This window comes from Zalophus californianus, chromosome X (assembly GCF_009762305.2).
Source record: "Zalophus californianus isolate mZalCal1 chromosome X, mZalCal1.pri.v2, whole genome shotgun sequence".
NCBI lineage: Eukaryota > Metazoa > Chordata > Mammalia > Carnivora > Otariidae > Zalophus > Zalophus californianus.
In genome coordinates this window covers 867,548-882,847 of record NC_045612.1, presented here as the reverse complement: position 1 = coordinate 882,847, position 15,300 = coordinate 867,548, and the positions used below count along the sequence as shown (strand labels likewise).

The 15,300-nt window shown below is 42.4% G+C and overlaps 3 protein-coding genes across 8 annotated transcripts in view; 1 reads left to right on the top strand and 2 right to left on the bottom strand.

The window, feature by feature from the left end:
- Positions 1–2,035: 2,035 nt before the first annotated feature.
- F8 (coagulation factor VIII) overlaps positions 2,036–15,300 on the bottom strand; it is a 138,120-nt gene continuing 124,855 nt past the window's right edge. For 5 of the 6 annotated variants that reach the window (XM_027608366.2, XM_027608365.2, XM_027608364.2 and 2 more), the window contains 4 exons: positions 14,123–14,267; positions 13,609–13,757; positions 12,678–12,854; positions 2,036–4,096 (listed from right to left, as the gene is read on the bottom strand). In XM_027608366.2, coding sequence (XP_027464167.1) covers positions 3,941–4,096; positions 12,678–12,854; positions 13,609–13,757; positions 14,123–14,267 — 627 coding nt within the window. In that variant the 3' untranslated portion in view covers positions 2,036–3,940. The remainder of the gene's footprint in view (positions 4,097–12,677; positions 12,855–13,608; positions 13,758–14,122; positions 14,268–15,300) is intronic. The other variant, XM_027608368.2, reaches the window with a different exon arrangement.
- Positions 5,795–6,311, bottom strand: LOC113931191 (cyclin-dependent kinase 2-associated protein 2-like). Its single transcript, XM_035725495.1, has one exon. The coding sequence runs from the start codon at positions 6,309–6,311 to the stop codon at positions 5,958–5,960; it is 354 nt and encodes a 117-aa protein (XP_035581388.1). The 3' UTR covers positions 5,795–5,957.
- Positions 10,173–10,768, top strand: LOC113930824 (protein CEBPZOS-like). Its single transcript, XM_027608374.1, has one exon. It carries the CDS (start codon positions 10,173–10,175, stop codon positions 10,413–10,415), a length of 243 nt encoding a protein of 80 aa, XP_027464175.1. The 3' UTR covers positions 10,416–10,768.

The window sequence follows — 15,300 nt, the reverse complement described above, 5'->3', positions numbered from 1 at the left end:
CTACCTCTAAGGTGGGGGTCAAACTCATGACTCCGGGATCAAGAGTCCCATGCTCTACTGACTGAGCCAGCTAGGTGCCCCAAATTTCAATTTTTCATATGGATTTCTGATTGACCCTGTACCACTGTTCTGGAGAGCTATTTTGTCATAAATCAAGTGTCCATATATAATGTGGGTCTACTTCTGGATTCTAATATGTTCCACTAGTCTATTGATCTGCACTTGTGTCAATACCACGTTCTCTTAATTACTGTGACTTTATTTTTTTTTAAGATTTTATTTATTTATTTGACAGAGAGTGAGAGAGAGAAAGCACAAGCAGGGGAAGCGGCAGAGGGAGAGGGAGAAGCAGGCTCCCCACTGAGCAGGGAGCCCAATGTGGGACTCGATCCCAGGACCCTGGGATCATGACCTGCGCCAAAGGCAGACACTTAACTGACTGAGCCACCCAGGCGCCCCAATTACTATAGCTTTAAAATAAATGTTGCTGGGGCACTTGGTTGGCTCAGTCAGGAGAACATGTGATTCTTGATCTCAGAGTTGTGAGTTTGAGCCCCATGTTGGTTATAAAGATTACTTAAAAATAAATAAAAAATCTTAAAAAATAAAATAAATGTTGCTATCTGATATTGGGAATATTTTGGCTATTCTTGGCCTTTTACATTTCCACATGCTTGATTCCACAATGAGAAAATGCAGGAAGTTAGATTGAGATTGGTTGAATCTGTAGATCTGTCTGTGAAGAACGGAAATCTTTGTAACATTGAGTCTTCTAATCCCAATTATTTAGGTCTTTTAAGATATCCCTCGATAAAATTTTATAAATAGTCTCAGTCTTGGTTCGCAATATGGATGAAATTGTACCCACAAAGTTTCTAGAAGCACTATGTCAGTCATCACCCTGTGATGAGATAGTCGAGGAAGGTTAGAAATTGTTACATTTTATAAACAATAAACTTAAGTCTAAATCTGTATCTTGTCATCATAAAGCTGGATTTCTATATAGTCTGCACACTAAACTTTTCTTTTTAAAAAAAATATTTTATTTATTTGAGAGAGAGAGCATGAGCAGGGGAGAGGCAGAGGGAGAGGGAGAAGCAGGCTCTCTGATGAGCTGGGAGCCTGACGTGGGGCTCGATCCCAGGACCCTGGATCACGACCCAGCCGAAGGCAGACGCCCAACCGACTGAGCCACCCAGGCGCCCCTAAACTTCTCTATAACATTGAAAAATAGACTTGTTTTAGTATGTATCTTCCAAAGATTGTTGACTTGTAACCTTGAGATTATGTTTGATAAAATGTTTGTGACAGAAAATTATATTTGTTCACTTAGAGACTATATTTGTCATAGGAGAGTGAATTTGCTTCCTGATCTTCTGAAAATTAACTTGCTATGATCTCAGTGATTTTGCAAATAACTCACTTCCTGCGGAGCAGGGAGCCTGATGCGGGACTCCATCCCAGGGCCCTGGGATCATGACCTGAGCCGAAGGCAGACGCTTAACGACTGAGCCACCCACGTGCCCCTGTTCCGGTCTTTCTTTAATTTTGCTTTGCATTAACAGACTCTGATCTGAAGATTCAAATTTGTTTGATTATTATTGTTATTTTATCCCAAAGTTTTTCCTATTGTTTTATTTGACCACATCCAATCTGGTCTTTCAGGAACTTTGAATTTTTATTGTGGTAAGAACACTTACCATAGCTCACCTTGTGAAATTTTGAAGTGCACACTACAGTATTGTTAACCACAGGCACAATGTTGTACAGCACAGCTCTAGAACTTATTCATCTTGCAGCTCCCATTTCTCTTTCAGTCTCTCTCTATACAAAGTCTTCTCCTGGATCAAAGCTCCATTTCTAATTTTTAAAATTTTATTTTACCTCTCGTAAATGATATCACTTTCTACTCTGAGCTCAATTTAATCTGGTTTTCTAACTCACTAATTTGGTTTTCTAAAGTGTCCATCCTGCTATTCAGTGCCTCTGTTTGTTTTTATTTCCAGTGTAAAAACACAGGTCTCGAAGGCATTTGTTTGTATGTGCCAAGATTTTATTTAACTAGTTATTGAGGAAACCAGCAGGAAGACAAAAGGCCTGGGGCCAAGAGCATTTGAGAAATAGAGATGTATATAGTCAATATGAAAAGAATGCCAAAACAAGGTCATTAAGTTAGACATAAGAGTGACTAACCTTTTACAGGAAATAAAACCATATCACCTTTGGGCTTAACTTTTCTACCAGGCTATTAAGAAAAACAATTTATTGATTTCTGTAAATTAACCTCTAACCTGACAATCTTACAGAATTATGACCCTTTGTACCTTCATGGGTTGTGGTTTGTGATTCTACTGTGACAGTTGTGCTACATGCCCCCAAAAGGTCAGATCAGTGTCAAGCAGGATTATTAGAAAATGCTCTAGCTTGGGGAAAAAAAGCATTTATTTTCTTACTTCTTCTGAGATTGTAATACATTTTTCTCTTATACTAGGAACTCCTGTTTTTAAATTGCTCTGGATTGCCAACTTTGGATGCTTCCTCCAACTGCTCTATGGTTTATCCTTGCCTCTAGCCCCCTTTGCCATCTAGGAAATGTTTGTGGAGTCATAGTGAGGGGGGCAAGCAGATGTAAGAAGTAGTAAAGCCTTCACGGCCTCACGCACAGAGCACAAAGCATGGGCAAGGTGGAGGCTCGTCCTGCGTGGCGGGTGTGGCACACTAGAAGTGTTTTCTCTCGGCTTTCACCAGCTCAATGTTCTTCTGACTCCTTGAAACTCCAACTATGTAATTGGGACTCTAGTTTCCAGTCACGGTATAGAATTTCCCCTGCTTCATTTTTGCTGTGTTTCAGCAGGAAATTAGCTGAGGGAGGGAGTAAAATGAGTGTATCACTAGAATTATACAGGTGAAGCTCCTATCCCAGATAGCCATGGATTGTCCTTGTTTCTCTGTGGGAATATTAAAAATATGCTCTTTAGAAATCTATTATGATTATTACCTTTCTTGGTCACCACAAATTTCAAGGGGACATTGTCATTTTACTTCTGTGATCCTAACCTATTATTTTACTTGTTGATTAGAATTAAGACCAAATGGCTTTATTTGTACATCCTTCTGAGATTAAACTGAACTCTTTAAAGCCATTCGCTCCTTTAAAACTCTGATGAAATCTTTGGACACTGTTGTCAGAAAAACGCATATATGCATTCATACATAATGTTGTATATAATGTCAGGGAATGGGGGGGGGCGGTTCTTGAATCCCACCTGTGAGTCTCAGTCTAAAAACACTAGTTTTTGAGGTAAGAGTATGCCACTAACAATGCCCCAGGATGACCAACTAAGATAATTGTTATCTATCTATACCTATATCTATAAGGAGGCAAAAATAGACTTTATGTACTGGTTCTTACATTATCTACATTTTGCAGATTGTTAAGATGACTTGCCTTTGGCTTCAAGGCTGTGGTGATATGATCCCCAAACATGTTTTGCTCCATGCTTCACCAGGATAAGAAACAAATGAGAGTTTTATTTTAAATGTATGAAGCCTAATCTGAAATGCTTACGTCATGAATATCTTCTGCCAACTTTAAACACACTGTTTTTCTACAAAAGAGGAAGTGGTGGCTGTGTGAGAGACCTAATTTGTCAGGAGGAGAATGCTTTCCAGAGTTTTCTCCTTTCCTCATAACATGGGAAGGAAAAGCCAATCTGGGAGCAGTTGCAGCAAATGGTGAAGAGTTCAACTGAATGCAACGCTCCCAGGAAACGCAGGATTAATGACAATTGATTTGGGAGGCTTCAGGGCAGTGTCTGCTAGGACACTGTGTAGTTTAACCACACAGAAAAGTCATGGCGCCATGGACATCGTGGGGCAGGAAATAACCTGGAGGCTGGGCTTGGAGGCAGAAGACAAGTCTGAGAGGGGTGCTGGCCGCTCAGTACAGCTGCTGTGCCTCACAGCCCAGAACCTCCAGCCTCAGGGCAATCTGGCGTGCCCAGCTCTGGGGGTAAATTCTAAGGTAGCGAGTCAGTAGTGGCGGGTCTAGAGAGTTCACCACAGGTGTGAAAGAGTCTTGATTTCCCTGAAAAACCTGAAAGAAGAAAGATAGCATTTATTAGTTGTCTGACAGGAAGAACATTACAATGTTTGTCCCCCTTCCCCTGCTCCTCCAGGCCGCTGAGTCCATTGGCCTCCTACTGTGTCACTACACTTGATCTTAGCCAAAAGGCCGAGAAGCGATAGCCTCCTACTGTGTCAGCCGCAAACCCATACCTCTGCCCCCACCAGGGCCCTCTGCCTCACTAGCATCTATCGCAAGGCCCATTGCAACGCACAGGCGTTTTTCCACTCCCATTGAGCAGTCCATGCTTCCAGGAGTCCTGGACTGAACCGGGGTGGGGCGGGGGGGGGGTGACTGGATGACTCTGCATCCTATGCATCGGCCTGGGAAAGTGACATCTTGAATTAAGAGAACCTGGCTTGCCTGCTGTGGAGGCCTTTGCTCCAGCTATGCCTTATATCTGGAATGTTCTCACCCACTTGCCAAAATCTTAGTGAAATTGAATGTTTTGTGCGAGGTTACACCCCGCGTCTGCCTGCTGAGCCATGTGGAGGTGGGAGTCAGGCTTTTGCCCCAGGGCATTTGCTGTTGCAAGGAAAGTGCACAATAAGCACTCACTAAATGGTATCTACAGTCCAACCAATGTGAGTTGCTTTCATAGGTTGGTTTCACACCTCTTGGTACTAACTTTAGGATGATAAAAGCAACACAATGTCAGTCAGCTCCATGAGGGTCAGAGACCTTGGTCACATAGAATATATAGTATAATGTATATACATGGCAAATACACTATAAACACTTGTTAAAGTTTGTGTGTTTGATGAAACTCTTGAGAAACATTAAAGTCCCTGTCCTGGGATTTTTTGACAAATGTTTATGGTATATTTGGAGGCTTGTATATCTTCTGTTAGACTTATTCCTTGTTATGTCCCCTCAAGTTTTAATTTTAATATGTTACCAACCTCACGAAATTGAAAGAATAATGCAATGAACACTTAAATCCTTCACCTAGATTCAGTAATTGTTAACATATTGAGATTTTTACTTTATCTCTCTATTTCTCTACATACATGCTTACACACACACACACACATTTTCTGAACTACTTGAAAGGAAGTTGTAAACCTCATGTCATTTTGCTCCTAACTACTTCAGCATGTCAAACCTAAAAATATGGTATTTATAACCACAGAATAACATTATCAGATCCCCCAACGTAATATTGATATAACATAGCCTAGTATTTTTAAATTTCCAGTTATCAGTATGATACCCTTTTATACAATTTTTCCAATCCAGAATCTAATAAAAACCACACATCACATTCACTTATCATCTCTCTTTAAATCACCTTTAATCTAGAACAGACTCCTAGTATCTGGACTTTTTTTGTCCTTCATGACATGGACATTTTTATTTTTTATTTATTTTTTTTTTGAGAGAACAACTCCAAATTATCTTTTATTTATACAAAAAGGGCATATTTAGCAAAAGACACTGAAAAAAGAGTTGCTATGGCCCAGGAGACAAGGCAGGGAGGTGACAGGCCTTCGGAGGCCCTGCTAGGGGAGGGGTCTGGGAAAAGTGGTGAAAAGTCCTGGGTAAGTGCTGAGTGGTGGGGGCCACAGAAAGGAGCAAGCTCCAGTTGGATCAACACTGTTGGCACGTCATGGGTGGGACTCACAGCGACCTCGCTACTAACTCTCGAAAAAGTCCCAATTAGTGCTGTCGACTGAAGTGAGAGCCCCCCTGGTTCCTGGAGGGCACCCACCAAGGGACACAGGACAGGAAGCCCAGGTTGGGAAGTGCAACTCGGGGTGAAGGCCAGGGAGAAGCAGGTGCTCTGCAGTGGCCAGGAAAGGTCCAGACTCGGTGGCGGAGTTGCGTCCTGTTACGTGCGGGCGTTCCGCTCTGTCTCTGCCAGGCATTCTCTGACTAGGGCCGGGGCATGGATGATGCCTCTCTTCAGGCGCTCCATGGCGCTCTTGCTGCCAGCATAGGTAGGCCGGATCTCTTTGCCCATCTCTTCTATGACCGACAGCAGGTCCGTGTAGGTGCTCTGGGAGCCCTGGGCTCCAGGTGGCTTCATTGCCTGCACATAGCCCATGGAGGGCGGTCCAAAGTCGTTAAACAGGGGTCTGAAAGGGGCAGCGGCTCCCGGCACCGAGCCCGATGGCGATGGGACACTTCCGGCTGTAGGTACCAGGGTGCCGGGCCCAGGGGTGCTGGAGCCAGGGGTCGACATGGACATTTTTAAAAGTCTAGGACTATTGTGTTGTAGAACCCACATTCTAAATTTGTCTGTTTTCTCATTATTAGATTTTGGTTAAATATTTTTTTTAAGATTGATTGATTGATTTTAGAGAGAGAGAGAGCGCACCTGAGTGGGAGGAGCAGAGGGAATCTCACACGGGACTCCATCTCACAACCCTGAGATCACGTCCTCAGCCTATACCAGAGTCTGACGCTTAATCAACTGCGCCACCCAGGTGCCCCTTGGTTAAATATTTTTAGTGAGAAAACCCAGTTCATGATGTGTCCTTCCCATTACATCACATCAGGGGACACATGATGCTAGTTTGTCCCATAAATTGATGATGCAAAGGGTGATCACACGGTAAAGGTGGTGCCCACCAGATCACTCCGTTATAAAGGTGATCATTTCCCTTCCCTAACAAATCTGTGGGATGATACTTTGAGACCGTGTAAATATTCCCCATCAAGCTTTCATCCAATGGTTTCGGCATTCATTAAAGTTCCCTACAAGTATTAAATAGTATATTGATGAATGCAAATTGATTTCCTAATTTTGTCATTTCTTCTACATTTCTTAGCTGGAATTCTATGGAGAAAAGCTCCTCCTCCCCCTTTATATTTTAAACTATGATTCTGGACTCCTGGATTCTTTCTTTATCATATGTATTATAATCCATTACCATCATTATTCTTTTTGATGCTCAAATTGTCTCAAATTTGGCCAGCAGGAACCCCTTCAATCCAGCTCTTGTGTCCTTTTCATAAGACCCCATTAGTGTTTGTGCATTCTGGCACACTGAGATGTTCCAAGATTACCTGGCAGTTTCTTTGCTCCAGCTTTGGAATCAGTAATTTTTCTAAGGATCCCAGCTTCCTTTTACTGGGAAATGGTATCTAGAGAGAAAGAGTGCTCTGGGTTCACTGAAGCTCTGCTCCAGGCCGAGGCTCCTGTTCCATGTGTCTTCTCAGGTTGGACATTTTTATCTCATGGCAGGAGGCACAAGAGACTGAGTCAAACACACACATTTAAAGTTTCTGTTTGGACTCACATTCCATTGGTCCAAATGAGTACTATTGCCAAGCCCAAAGACAATGGAGATTTCAAGGAAGGAGGCAGTGAAAAATCAAGAACAATAACACCTTTTACCTCATTTGCTGTTTTCTGTTCATTTAGAAATTATAATTTCTTGATCCAGAAATAACAGATGATTTTATGTAGGCAGGGATAAGAAAGTTGGGTGGAGTATTAGGTTTATTAGTCCAGGAGCACCCTCTACTGTTGATAAAGTGAAGTGCAATTTCTTTAATAGATGGGACAGAAAGGGGCTCGCGTCTTGTGATGTTTTTGCTTTTATAGGACACTTGATTTCCACAAGTTGATTTCTGTTCTTGTTCATCACCAAGCCTCCAACAGATGTAATGCCCTTCACCAGAAACAGTGTCACCTCTAGTCCTACATACTTTCAATCCCACTCAGGGTGGGAATTTCTCTTTCCAGAAGTGATTTTGTTTTCACCACTGACCTTTTCTCTTTTTTTTGCACAGTCTCTCCTAGACTTTCCAGAGTGAGCTCTGGAGCTAGCTCAGCTGGCTCTGCATGTTTATTTTCTACTTACCTGTAAATAGAAACTTTGTATTCTTTGTATTCTTTGTATTCTAGCTATTTTGTAGGTGGGTTATGGGTAGTTTTATGCAATTAAAAATATATATTCATAGCACTGGTGAAGAAAGATTTATTTCTTCCTTTCCAATTTAGATGCCTTTTATTTCTTTCTCTTGACTAATTTCTTTGGTTATAACTTCCAGTAACATGTTGAATAGAAGTGGCAAAAGTGCTAGTCCTTGTTTGTTTTGTGAAAATTAATAAAAGGAAACCTCCTTTAGAATGGAGTCAGGAGGCCAGCAGGGTGAGCTCTCACACCTTACCACTTATCCTCAATTGAAAATACAACAAAAGGATACCACTTTCTTTACTACTTTACTCTACCAGAGCAGGAGGGAGGAAAGTTCACCCCTCCTCCACCCTCATCCCCACAACAGCCCAGCCAATAAGAGAGAGTCACAACTCAGCCAGTGAGAAACCAGTATACTTCCAACTTCCAGTTTATTCCAATGGACTTTTTGTTTATAACAGCTCCTCCCAACTCCCCCCTTTTCTGTATTAAAAGGGTGTGCTTCTCTTTTGTTCTGCAGACTTGCCTATGGTTTGGCCCTAGCTTGCGTGTTCCAGATTGGAATTCTCTGCTATTCCAAAACAATCCATTTTTGCAGGTAAAATAACTGGCAGTTTTCTTTTTAAAGTTAACATTTTGCCATTTCTCCACTATATTTTCCCTTTCATTCTGGGATTCCGGTTATGTAATTTCCTTTTATATGTCTTGTCTTCTGTGCTCCATCCTAGGTAATTTCTTCAGCTGTATCTTCCAATTGACTAAATTCTCTTTGTCTCTTTGTCTAATCTGCTATTAAGTCTTTCTTTGATTTTCAAGTTTCAACAACTATGTTTTTCATTTCTTTTTTTTCAAAGATTTTATTTATTTATTTGACAGAGAGCGTGAGCGAGCGAGAGAGCACGAGCATGGGGAGCGGTAGGTAGAGGGAGAGGAGAAACAGGCTCTCTGCTGAGCAAGGAGCCCGATGCAGGACTCGATCCCAGGACCCCAGGACCATGACCCAAGCCGAAGGCAGATGCTTAACCGACTGAGCCACCCAGGCAGCCCTATGCTTTTCATTTCTAAAAGTACTTTTGTTTGGGCGCCTGGGTGGCTCAGTTGGTTAAGTGACTGCCTTCGGCTCAGGTCATGATCCCGGAGTCCCGAGATCGAGTCCCATATCAGGCTCCCGGCTCAGCGGGGAGCCTGCTTCTCCCTCTGACCCTTTCCCCTCTCATGCTGTTTCTCTCTCTCTCTCAAATAAATAAATAAATTCTTTTAAAAAAAAATAAAAGTACTTTTGTTTTCCCAAAACCGCCTAATACTTTTGGATAATTTGTCATTTATTTTTATGTTTTCATAGTTCATCAATATCTGAAGCTTTTCAATACTAACTCTGTATTGATTGTTCTTGCTCACTTGTTTTTTAAAATTTCATTAATATTTTTTTAAAGTAGGCTCCACACCCGGGACGCCTGGGTGGCTCAGTTGGTGGAGCGTCTGCCTTCAGCTCAGGTCATGATCCCAGGGCCCTGGGATTGAGTCCCCGTGTCAGGCTCTCTGCTCAGTGGGGAGTCTGCTTCTCCTTCTCCCACTCCCCCTGCTTGTGCTTTCTCTCTCTCAAATAAATAAATAAAATCTTAAAAAAAAGTAGGCTCCACACCCAGTGTGGGGGCTTGAACTCATGACTCTGAGATCGAGTCATATGCTCTACCGACTGAGCCAGCCAGGAGCCCCTCTGCTCACTTGTAGTCAAGTTGGTTTGTTGTCTCGCATGTTTGCTAATATTTATGACCTTATCATTTTAGGATGTGGGAATCTTGGAGACCTAAACTGGGAGTGCTTTCTTCTGAGTGGACTTGAGCATGGTTCTTTCAGATGCCAGGAGGTGCTACTAACCTGCAACTACTTTAGCTCCCTCTGGGGTTCATTACCTAATGTGTTCAGTTCTCCTTGCATTTTGCTCAAAGCTTAGCCTCCTAATAACAACACTAATATAAGCATTTTCCTTTAGGAAAGGCCGTCCATTTTACAGTTTCTCATATTTTACCTCTCTTTGTTCTGATTTCAGCTCATTATTTTCAAATAAAAGCTCATGGGGTTTTATCTGGGGACTGGAGAGTCCCCTTTCCTTACCGAGTGTAACAATGCATTAAGAAATATGTACTATAGGCAGTCCCGCGTGTAAGCACCTCAGGATGGCCCGCACTATGGAACTAGTGGCAAAGAAGATCTTTAAAGGAGTTTTAGTAGTTGAACTCTTGGGCGTTTTTGGAGTATATTTTTTGTTTAATAAGATGAATGCAAGCCAAGATTTCAGGCAAACAATGAGCAAGAAATTTCCCTTCATCTTGGAAGTTTATTACAAATCCATTGAACAGTCTGGAATGTACGGAGTTAGAGAGCAAGATCAAGAAAAATGGTTGAATAGCAAAAATTAGGACCAGTCATCATGTTCAGCCTCCCATCTAAGCTGTTTGAGACCTTTGTGGGGGAGAAGAAAGATGAGCACACCACATTGCAGACTCCTGGCCCCAGAGAACAAAACAGGAACTTCTGGTCTGCCATGGCTCACAGTCATTTCCCATCCACTATGCAAAACCCCTGCTTTTGTTTGTTGCTTTCCTTTGGCATTTATTATTAAAGACTACTGCTTAACAAATAAAAGACTAGAAGAAAGGAAAAAAAAACAACAACAAAGGTATGTACTATAGAGTGCCTGGGTGGCTCAGTTGGTGAAGCATCTGCCTTCGGCTTAGGTCATGATCCCGGGGTCCTGGGATCATTGGGCTCCCTGCTCAGTGGGGAGTCTGCTTCTCTCTCCCCCTGCCCTTGTGCTCTTGCCTGCTCTCTCTCTCAAATAAATAAATAAAATCTTTTAAAAAAATAAGTATGTACTACAAGTGAGATAGCCTTCTTATCATGGTAATATATACATAACATATAATTAACCATTTTGACCAGTTTTAAGTGTACAATTCAGTGGCATTAAATAGATTCACAATGTTGTACAAGCATCACCACCATCCATCTCCAGAATTCTTCATCTTGCAAAACTGAAACTCTATGCATTAGACAGTAACTCTCCATTATCCTCTCCCCAAGTCTTCAGTAACCTCTGTTCTACTTTCAGTCTCCATGAACTTGCCTATTCCAGGTACTTCATTATAATTGTTAATTCTGTGTGCCAACTTGTCTAGGTCAGGAGGTACCCGGATATTTGGTCAAACACTATTCTGGGTGTGTCTGTGAAGATGTTTTTGGGTGAGATTAACATTCAAATGGTAGAGTGAATAAAACAGATTTTCTTCCAATCCTTTGAAAGCCTGAAGAGAACAAAAAGGCTGACCTTCCTCTGAATAAGAGAGAACTCTTCTTATCTGACTGCCTTTGAACTGGGACATTGACTTTTCCAGCTTTGGGGCTCAAACTGAATTACTGGCCCTTCCCAAGTCTTGAGCCTGCTGGCCTTCAGCCTGGAATTTACACCATCAGCTACCTTGGTTCTCAGGCTTTTGGACTTGGACCGGAACTAGACCATTGGTACTCCTGGGTCTCCAGCTTGCTGGTTCACCCTACAGATCTTGGGACTTGTCAGTCTTCATAATCATGAGCCAGTTCCTTACAATAATCTCTTTATAGAACACAAACATACACAGGTGTGCATGCACACACACATTCTATTGGATCTGTTTCTCTGGAGAAGCCTCACTAATACACTCATATGAATGGTCCTTTTATGTCTGGCCTATTTCTGGACACCACATTTCCCATGCCCCACCATGGGGTGTGGCCTATTTCATTTAACATAATGCATTCAAGGTTCATCCATATGGTAGCATGTATCAGAGATAAACCCTTTAAAAAATGGGAATGTCCTGTAGCATACATATTATCTATACTCTGATCCACTGAACTGCCAGAAGCAGAAGTCTAATCCAGCATTGGAGGATCAGGGAATTCTTCCTGGAGGAGATGATGTTTATCTGAGACTTAAAGAATGAGCCAAGTAAAAGGGGCAGTGCTAAGTACCTAGGAGAGAACTGTTCTAGGTAGAATAAACAGTATGTAAACAGGCAGAATGTAAAAGCCCGGTATGAGAAAGAACATGCTGTTTTTAAGGACCTGAGAGTTTCTTAGTATGGGGGGGAGCTTAGAGAGCAAAGGAAATTGGTAAGGGCCACACCATGATTAATTCTTGATGAAATAGAAAAGAGACCATAGAGATTAACTATTCATTCCCTCATTACTCATGGGATAGCAAGACTTTTGTCATGTCCTCTAATTAGCATAATTTGTTGACTTATCCAGCAAACCCACATCAAGAAGGAAGACTGTCTGGGTCCCATATGTTAAAGATCAATGAGACTTGGGACTCTAAGTTGCTGATGAGGATACAGACATCTTTAAACATCTGGCAAGTAACTCTCATTCTTCTTCAGCCCTCTGATTCTTGCCATCATCCTGGATGACATCAACATCCATGAGGATAATCAACTTTTGGCTCTACTCTGCTCTTTCCTGGGATTGTATGTCCTTGCTTGGAGTTACTGTGTCCTCCCAAAATGTCTTTCATGGTGTCCTATTACTATAGAGACTCAATAAAATTTATCTTGAAAGTTTGATCTTGTATCAACCTCATTATGTTTCTAAATGTCAAGCCCTAGGAGAGCTCTTGTGCCTTTCGCATGAGACCAGCATACCTTTACTTTGCCATTGTGAAGAAAAAGAGTCCAGACGTGGCCATCTTGACTACTGCTGATGAGGAACTCCTTCACATACATGCTGGTAAGGAGCGATTTTGCCCCCTGTGTGGTTATTCCTGTGACTTTCATTGTCTTCTGGAAGTCCACTTGCAGCCACTCTTTTGGATTATTTGCCTGGGGAAGTCAGTTAGACTAGTATCCTGTTGCTTACTATTTGCTCCCAGAAATCCCCACATCCTTTCTTCTTCACCATGTCATAGCACGTATCACTCTGCATCTTAATGGTCTCTTTGTCAGACTCCCTTATTAGACTCTAAGCAACTTCATTGCCGAAATTTTTCATGATTCATCCCTGTATCCGTCTGCCATTCAGTAGGTGCTCGGTAAATGTTGGCTAAATGAATATAGAGCCGTATATAGATGGACTAGAGTATTACAAGTTCGGCAATGTGTTATACAAGCTGTTTTGCTTAAAGTAAGCCCCTTGGAGGAGCAGAGACCATTGACTGCATTCATCACCAAAAGCCATTCACTGACTGAAAATCACAAATTCACTGGTTCTGGAAAAACAACTGTGCCCAATGAACTGTACATGGCTGTGGCACTTTACTTTGAGGCACCGAGAAACTACTTCAGCTACTACAAGTCCTTCACAGACATCTGCCCAGGATTGCATATAGAGATTCTGCTTCTAGGAGGTACAATTAGGGATCATTTCCCCCCACAAATGCTGTGTGAGATCACAAGGCACATCCACTAGACATCTGCGGGGATTTTTCCCCCCAGAGGCAACCACCCTTGACACTTTTTTGGGAACAGTCAGGTGACAGAAATGCCTCTAAAGAAACAGTCAAGGACCTTCCCTATTCTTTCCCAACCTGTACTCCCTCCTCTGCCTCAGTTAAATGGCAAATTTGTTGCCTCTTACCTGAGGTCTCCAGGCGTTAGTCCTCCCCTGGAGGTGCAATCGGGCTTGTGAAGGAGACCAAGTGGCAAACATACTGTTTAAGTAGGATGAGGCAGTAATCTGGGCATCCGATATTGCTTTATTCTCCATCCCCAGTGGCATGCTGCAACCTCAGAGAAATGAAAGGGATGTAATCATCAGGAGAAGAGGCAGCCCCAGGGCAACTGTCATCCTGATGTCATTTCTCAGGCACTGACTTTGGCACTGATTCTGTTACTGTTAACCTGACCTGCCCCTCATTTGTGGGTCAGCCCTTCTCAGTTCTGTTTGACTTTGATTTGCCTTGTTAATAGTACCTTGGGAGGCGCTGCCCCTAGGGAATCCCATGGTTCGAATGACCAAGTCCTGGGTTTGCTCAGGACTGGGCTTGTTTTAGCATTAATAGTTTTGTGTCCTGGGAAATCCCCCTACTCTTCAGTTAGTCATCCTCCCCAAGGTTGGGAGAGGGAAGGACACATGATGACTTGGCACTTACTGTTTAAATCACAGCCCATCAGCTCCATGCGAAGAGTGCTGCGGATGCTGTAATGTGTTGGGTGCAAACGGATGTACCGAGCAATAATTGGAGGGTTAAAAATATTGTGTTTTATCCCAGATGAATCCACATTGCCAAAGAAGACCTGTAGGGAGGAAAAAGCACAGGTACATGGCAAGTGGTACATTGCAATTCCTCCCAATCATATCTGCCTTCTAATCTTGCTTTGTGCATTTCTCAACAGCATTCAACACACACAAATAAAACCATTCTCGTTGGACAGATGTGAGAATGGAATACATGAAGGAGACACCTGGAAGAAGAATGGAACAAGGGAGATTAAATCTGGGCAGGTGAAGTGGTCTTCTATTTTGGGGTCCTGTAAAAGGCTCATCAAAGTTGAGGAAGCCATTTAGGGCTTTGCTAATCCAGCAGTATCAGCATCACCTGGGAGCAATTAGAAATACTGTATCTTGGGCTCTATTCCGGATCTACTGAATCAGAATTCGAAGTTTGAGAAGCACTAGCTTAGGCCAGAGTCAGCTGAAAGTCTGCCTCACTTACTGGCCTCAGAATAATCTTCCAAGAATGTGGGCTGTGTGTGTGTGTGTGTGTGTGTGTGTGTGTGTGCATGAACTGTGAGGCTTTAATTAATAATTCCTTGTGTATGAATTTGAGACACATGTTAACATCCATCATGTGGGGTTTAAGACCCTGACAAGTCTAGGTTCCAGAGGAAAGTACACAGCATATTTCAAGGTAAAGGAACACAGTTTGAGAAATATGATAGTAATGCCTATTCAAAAGGCCTAGATTTATTTATTTTTATTTTTTTAAAGATTTTATTTATTTATTTGAGAGAGAGAGCATGAGAGAGAGCATGAGAGGGAAGAGGGTCAGAGGGAGAAGCAGACTCCGTGCTGAGCAGGGAGCCCGATGCGGGACTCGATCCCGGGACTCCAGGATCATGACCTGAGCTGAAGGCAGTTGCTTAACCAACTGAGCCACCCAGGCGCCCCAAAAGGCCTAGATTTAAACCATGGCACATAGTATAAGGAAAGTTGAAAAAAAAATTTTTTTAAAGATTTTATTTATTTATTTGAGAGAGACAGACAAAGTGAGAGAAGGAACACAAGCTGGGGGAGTGGGAGAGGGAGAAGCAGACTTCCCACCAAGGA

What these genes read in the sequence shown, in the direction of transcription:
- LOC113931191 (XM_035725495.1), bottom strand. Translation starts at nt 6,311, where the DNA reads ATGTCGACCCCTGGCTCCAGCACCCCTGGGCCCGGCACCCTGGTACCT.
- LOC113930824 (XM_027608374.1), top strand. Translation starts at nt 10,173, where the DNA reads ATGGCCCGCACTATGGAACTAGTGGCAAAGAAGATCTTTAAAGGAGTT.